General features: G+C 41.6%; 1 protein-coding gene across 1 annotated transcript in view; it reads right to left on the reverse strand.

Moving 5' to 3' along the window:
- The window catches only part of LSAMP (limbic system-associated membrane protein), a 637,087-nt gene extending 630,047 nt beyond the window's left edge, over window positions 1–7,040 (reverse strand). The window contains exon 1 of the mRNA XM_003797713.2: window positions 6,411–7,040. Within this exon, the coding sequence (XP_003797761.1) occupies window positions 6,411–6,565 (155 nt within the window). The 5' untranslated portion in view covers window positions 6,566–7,040. The remainder of the gene's footprint in view (window positions 1–6,410) is intronic.
- Between the last annotated feature and the right edge of the window lie 649 nt (window positions 7,041–7,689).

A 7,689-nucleotide genomic window follows, 5' to 3' on the forward strand; every position in this document is an offset into this window, starting at 1 on the left:
AGAAACTTCTCTAAAGATGCTAAAGGTGAATGGCCAACAAACACTTGAAAAAATGCTCATCCTCCTTAATCCTCAGTGAAATGTAAATCAAACCACTTTGAAATATCACCTAACTCCAGTAAAATTAGCCGACACTACAAAATCCCCAAACCACAGATGTTGGTATAGATGTGCAGAGAAAAGAACACTTCTACACTGCTGGTGGGACTGCAATCTAATACAGCCTTTTTGGAAAAAATTATGGAGAATTCTCAAGGAACTAAAAGTTGACCTACCATTTGATCTTGCAATTCCTTTACTAGGTATCTATCCCAGATGAACAAAATCATTTTACAACAAAGACTTTTGCACCAGAATATTTATTGCAGCCCAATTCATAATTGCCAAGTCACAAAAGCAGTCCAAATGCCCATCAACCCATGAATGGATTAGCAAACTGTGATAGTTATATACCATGGAATACTATGCAGTCCTAAGAAAGAGGGAGACTTTGCATCTTTTATGTTTACTTAGATAGAGCTGGGACATATTTGTCTTAGTAAAGTATGTCAAGAAGAGAAATAAAAGTATCCAATGTACTCAATACTATTATGAAACCAATGTGTAATCACCTACACATTCCTACAAATGATTAAACACAAATATAGTCCAGCAAGAAAGAAGGGAAAAAAGGGATGGGGCAGGGAGGTGGAGACCAAGTAGAGGGAGAGTATTTGGTGGGATCTCACCTAATGTGCACAATGTAAGTGTCTATGTCAAAACAACTAAGAGCATATTATAAATATCTTACCACAAAAATAAGTGATATTTATGCTAATCAGTTTGATTTATGCATTCCACATTGTATATCAAATCATCACATTGTACCCCACAAATGTATATAATTATGATTTAATAAAAATTGTTTTTAAAAAAACAACCTAGAACTGTTTTGTGCCTTGTCTAACTGAAATGAAAACATGGAACATGGAATGATCAGCTTTTAAAAAAGCATTACTGCTATTTCAATAGGTATTTTATAAATTACTTCCATGTTAAAATCAAGTGACCATGACATTGTGATGAAATTGTGTGGTAATGAAATGGACCTACGGCAGTCTCGTTCATCTCTTTACAATTGGATTCAGACGTCTTTGGTTGTTGGCATATTTCTCAAACCATACGATATGACACCAATTCCATACTGCATATCTATTTAGTGCTACCCTAACAATGATTTGTAAGAAGATCCTTGATCCATTGAGACAGAAGTTCTTCCCCCTATACCTACAATAAAATTGTTAAAATGCAAAAAAGAACAACCTATGTCTGGGTGCTTCCCCAAACTGACTAATCATCTTACAATGATTTGTAAGAAGATCCTTGATCCATTGAGACAGAAGTTCTTCCCCCTATACATACAATAAAATTGTTAAAATGTAAAAAAGAACAACCTATGTCTGAGTGCTTCCCCAAACTAACTACTGTATGAGATTCCTGAGAGTAGGGAGTAGGTGGCTTTGATATTTTTTGAAAGCTTTACAGTTTATGGTCATGTCCAAGCTGGTTGGTGAACTGTCTAAAGCAGTACTTATTTGACTTCTATGTGTCTGCATCACTTGGAAATCTTAACAAACTGTAGATTCTGATTTAGGCATCTGGGATAGATCCTCACATTTATGGGTTTAACATGGAACTATGTGACCTTAACATTCCTATCTATGGACCACACTTGCACCTTATAACATTAGAGTCACCTGAGAACTTGTTGGAATGAAAGTTCTCAGACCTTCCCAGATACTTACCTACTTACAACTCAGATAGGTAGGAAGGTGGAAGTGGAAGTGAAGTAATTTGTTTTATAGAGCCCTAACCATAATTTAGATTCACACTCAAGTTCGAGAAACTCTGGACTAAAAAAAAATAAGTTCATTAAAATCTAAACAAATGGCCATATGTGACGGAAAAAATAATTGAAACTTCAGGATTGTGTAGCACTTTGCAATTCAAAAACTTTCCTGCTTTACCTCTTGTGAGCTGCTTTAAACAACTCTGTAGAGTAAAATAGATAATTCCAACACTTAGTAAATGCAACTGAGGGGCAGAATATGTAAGGGATTTGCTCACATGCAAGGATACATCCAAATTTAGAGCCCAGATTTTCTGAGACTTGCAAACTAACAGTTGGGACATTAACCAAAGAATAGGGCAAATGGGCGTAACCCATAAGTAATGGCCCAAGAAGGCTCGCATTGATGAGGGGAGCAGTTGATACAGGCAACCTCCTATCAGGTAAGTCACCGACATTTGTGTTTGGAGCTCTCAGAGACCAGAGCAAAATGCATTAATCCTGTTTAGCCTGAGTTTGTTATTATGTGGAATAAAGCTTCAAAAAACACAAATGATTAGCCCTCACCAACAGACTTAATCAACAAGTTAAGCACCTTTGATTGTTTTCTTCATAATTCTACACATAAGTCATTCCAAAATTACATACAACAGAAGAGTTGCCTTTGTTATGTACTGGACATATGTGTATACATACTTATGTGGCTCATACTTATAGAAAGTCAACAAACCATCACAATTCGTAATAGTCATATGAGATGATTTGCTTGCTGTGTTTCTTGGGCCATAAATGACAACAAATAATATAATTAACAGGTGCATAAATGTTCTTTAACAAAATGTATACAATGCAGCATGTCCATACATAATACATAGAATGCTGCATGCTATCATTTACCAAATATATTTGATAAAGGATTTTATGGACAATGGATGATCCTTAAAAAGTATCAGTAACACTCAAACAATTCTGATTATTGTTAGTGATTTAGCTACAGAACAAGAAAATTTCATAATTGCTACAAATTCCCTCAGTAGACCCATGCCCACAGTGTGTTCTCAAAGAGTGAATTATAAGTAGTAGCAAATCACATATTGTGGCAAGTTTGTTGGAGTGTTGACACTTTATTAATGAATGTAGGCGGCACAGATGCCTCATAGAAGAGAAACCATTCTTTTTCCTTGAAATTTGCAGAAAAATCTTTACATTTTATGTCAAATAGTCATTTCTTATTTATTTATTGTCCTTATTTATTTATTTCATTGATTGGGATTCATTGGGGGTCAAAGAATTCAGTTACAACGACTGTGTTTGATAGGTAGAGTCCCTCTTGTGAGTTGCTAAGTTAGGACTATTAAAATGACATCTTGAGGATTTGTTTACAACACTCCTATTTCCACTGTCCTTTGACTTACCAAGAAAACAACATGGTTTCAGCCTATCAAGATCATGCAGCAGTCTCTATGAGTGCCTGTGTGTGAGGGTGGAGGATAGAACAGCCAGTGGTAGAAACTCATCCAGTAATTGGTGAGCTGCTAAGGGAGGCTACTTCAGAACAAAGTCCTGTGGGTAAGTGTGTCTCACACTTTCCTGTGCATATAGATTCTGGTTCATTTCATCTAGGAAGGCACCCCAGGTGCTGCAGGTACCACTACTCTGTGGATCACATTTGGATTCTTTGTCTTTGGGATGAAAGTTGAAGTCGGGGTTTTCTTTAGCTCTTCATACAATTGCTCAAAAAGATCTTGAATCTCTTCTAAGGAACAACTAGGTTAGGTATGCACACTTGAGGCTATTTCCATTTCCCTCCAATTTTGTCACCATAATTCTATAGTTTGTTTGTTTGTTTTTTTCAACAAGGTAGAAATTACAGAACAAGACGCCAAGACTAATGTATACTTTCCAATCATGATGCACAATTATGTGAAAGATCATAATTATGCAACAATGAGCAATGATTCCCCAAAGAAACCCTTATTTCATGGAATGTTTAAGAAGTGAAGGTAGATGCTTTGGGCCAGTCGGCCAACTCTGGACCACCAGCATTGCAAACCTCTCTTGTCCTCTGCTGCCATTTTAGATTATTCAGGGCCACAGACTCACTAAGAGAGGACTTTTATTTTCTTCTAGCCATTTCACTTTCTCCCTGCCAAACATCTACTATGGCTTCCGATGAATCAAGTTCTCCTTCCTCTCCTTCCTTGGAAGCTCATGCACCCAGTAAAATGTCACAAAGTGGAAACGCGCCTTTCCCAGGCTGGACTTGTAAACAGAAAGCAAGAGCACCATTCTTCACCAGGAAATTGACCCACAAAGCTTACTGGATTCAGTTAAAGAAATCGAGAAGAAGGTCAGCTAAGAAAACAAAGAGAATTCTCTCCATAGAGAATTCCACCAACCCCAAAATAAACCTTTGTCCACAGCAAGGAAATTAAAAAGAGGGCATGTAAGGTGAGATCTGGTTAAGTAATAGACTCGCATAGGTGACTCATTTGCATGCTCTGTTGGTCTATTCCAGAGAATAAATGGTGCTGAGTTTATCCTCTTTTCTCACAACTTCTACTTCCACACCGTAATTTCAACCAAAGTGTAATGCTGTAAAAACTCCATTTTTTGAGCCAAAGACATACAGAAGCACATATATATCACATAAACATAAATATGTAATGAGTCTGCCTCTCATAGACAGAGGCTTCTATGCATTTATTGTATGAAAATATAAGAATCTCTTTATTCTTTTGAATTAACATTTGCATGCTTATCTAATTTAAATAACTGTAGTTTAAGATATAAGTGATGCTGAATTAGAAATACCGTACAAAGTTCATGGACATTTAAATAGAAAGCATATGCCTTCAGGATAGTCACTTGCCTCATATTCAATATTATAATCAGTGAAAAGATATTTCTAAGGCTTGCATAAAATTATATAGAGTGCTTTGCCAGTAAAGGGTTAATGACGTTCGGGAGTTTGAATGTTCACAGTTAAAATGGCATGCTTGTGTGTTTGCAAAAACATTTTCTGCATCATGTCCAAATCCCTTTGCAAACAGATAAATTACTCCATAAATCTTATTACTCCATGAGGATAAATCACACATGCAGGTTTACAAGGCCAGAGAGCTAGAAGGGAAAATCTGCTTCGGACAGTAGGGTCTTTGGGATCCATAATCACCCAAAGCTCAGGAAATGAAGAAAGGAGTTTCTTACCCATTAGCACTTTCTTACTTTTTACAATCTGGAGCAACACAGACACACAACACACCCACACACAACAAGCCCACAACACACTGTCTTCTCTAACAAGGGTAGGGATCCCAAAGCAGGATACTCTGTGACAGCCAACCAAATTTATTTCTGAGAAAAGGAAAGAAAACTTTGCTGCTGTCGGCAGCTTTGCTGGAGAACTGCTCCCTGATGCCCCAGGGTTTATGCACTATCAGCTTCTTACACACAGATTAGAGGTTTATTTTCTACCCTAGACTGCTTTTTATTCCCACAACAAGCAATATTAGCTAGATAGACAGACCGACACAGGGTCGTTTTATTTGGAGGAAATGAGATTTTAAAGTATCTCTAAGGAGAGCCTTATATTTCTTTCTGGAATTTTTCTTTTTGGGGGGGGGTGGGAGTGGGGGAGTCTGTGCCAGAAATCCAAGGAAAGCTAGGGAGAAGAACGAGGGATCTGTAGCATGGGAGGAGGGGGGAAGAGAGAAGAGACACACAGGGAAAGAAGCTTGGAGGTTTTTAGAAATAAAATTTTAACTAGGTCCCAGTTCAGTCCTTTAGCTCACTGTCCCTCATAGGGGTCAAACTTCCAAGGACTTGGGACTCTTCCTTTCCGAATTTCAATCTCAAATTATATTTCAAAGTTCGGCAGACCTGCACAGAAATATGACTTTGAAGTCCATAATTGATTTCAAATATCCATTTTATGCCACATTATTCTTTCCCCATCTCTGTGTTTAACACTCCTATTCTGAAATGCCAGCAATTTGGCACTTTTGTTCCTCTCCTCATTCTTGTGTGCCGAAAAGGCTCGGTGACTGCCCAAAGTTTTAAGATTGATTTATTGCCGTCTCTGTCAATTAGAAGATCCTTACAGAAAGTCTTCCTTCTATCAGAACTACTACTAGGGTGGAGAGAGAGCCCTGACACACACACACACACACACACACACACACACACACGGGGCAAGGAGGAGGAGGCAGTTCTGTGTACCACTCTCTGAGAGCCGTAATTCAACAATCCTTCTTTCCAAATTAAGGAACCCCAGTGAAACTCTGAAATGCCAGGGAACAGTGAATACGATAACAAGAATACTGTCCAAAAGTCACCAATGCCAGAGGTGAACTTGGGCTTCCTCGACAAGAGAAACAAGGTCCGGAAACCACACAGCTTTTAACTAGCACCACGGGTCCTTGACAGGGACCAACATTTCCTTGAATTTTGTGGCTGCTATAAGATCCACCAGTCAGCAAAAGACACACAGGACCCACGAGCCTGCAGCATCCAGAGCCGGAGTTCCAGATCAGGTACACACACACACACAGAGAGCAGAAAAGTTGCCCGAAAGCCCTACCTGAGGATGGCTGTGTCCCCCTGCCTCACGGTGATGTTGTCCGTGCCTCGGTTAAAATCCACGCTGCGAACAGGCAGTCCTGTGGGGAGAAGGCAGAGCAATCTCAGTAGGACCAGCGGCAACTGTTTCCGCTCCGGCTGAACTCTCCCGACCATGGTGGCCGCGCACTCCGGAGGGGCGTGCGCGCAGCTCGCGGAGGACCGGGCTTTACCAACGGGGGGCTCGCGTCCACGCCGAGGGCAGAGCGGGCGCTGCCAGTTTGCGGTCCTTTCCACTTTGCCTCTCTCTTTGCCTGGCTCAGGCGCTTTTCCCTCTAAGACTTAACAAAGCCCTCATCAAACCAAAGCAGGAGGGGGAAAAGTCAAAGGAGAGAGAAGGAGAGAGAGTGAGAACCAACAAACATAAAATCCTCTAGCAAAGATGAAGAGAAAGCGAAGGAGGGGGTTCCTGCCGGTCCCGCTGGCTGCTCCTCCGCCAGCGTCTGAGCAGAGCTCCTTCGCTCTGTAACCCACTTTCCAGGCTGGCAGCGGGCGGGCGGGCGAGGGAGCCGGCACGGAGCCTGCCAGTGAGCGTAAAGGCACAGCCACACAGCAGCAGCAGCAGCAGCGGCAGCCGCCCCAGGCTCTCCCCCTCCTGCCTCTCCTGTTTCTCCCTCCAGTCCCCGGCGCGCTCTGCTCAGCGCCTCCCTCCCACCCTGCTGGTTTTCAACAACCCCTCCACGTCATCCCTCCTCCCGCCCCTCGGCGTGGCCCCTCGCTTTGCACAACTGCCCCCTTCAGCAGCAGCCAGCCTCGCTGAAAGCCTGATGCGCCTTTAGGTTGTCAGGACGACAGCTCCATCTGAGGCCGGGCTGATTTCCTTAAGAAGGGGGAATGGAGCTGTTCAAGAGAGGGGAGAAGGGACTTATCCAGAAAGGAACAGGAGAAAGAATCAGGAGAGGAGAGGAGAGGAAAGAAAAGGAGATGGAAAGGAGAGATGCGAACCTTGACAAGTGGAGAGCGTGAAACAGGAGGACCGAAATCCACGGAGGTGGGGGCAGGGGGCCAAGTCCTGAAGGATGGGATAAGGAACCAGAAACTTGACAGTGGAGCCTGAGATTAAAAGCTGAAGTTCTTTTCAAACTCAGCATTCCTGGCAAGCGGCTTTTCATTCTTTCCTCTCTCCTGCACTTTCTTTTCCAGGATTAAAATGGTGTATTTTCTCTCCCCCTCCTTCATCCCCTCCCCCTCCTGGAACCCCCTTATGAAAGATGGATTGGAGACAATGCTGGTATTGAGTG

Source organism: Otolemur garnettii, unplaced genomic scaffold (assembly GCF_000181295.1).
Source record: "Otolemur garnettii isolate 467f Iridium unplaced genomic scaffold, OtoGar3 scaffold00122, whole genome shotgun sequence".
In the NCBI taxonomy this organism is placed as follows: Eukaryota; Metazoa; Chordata; class Mammalia; order Primates; family Galagidae; genus Otolemur; species Otolemur garnettii.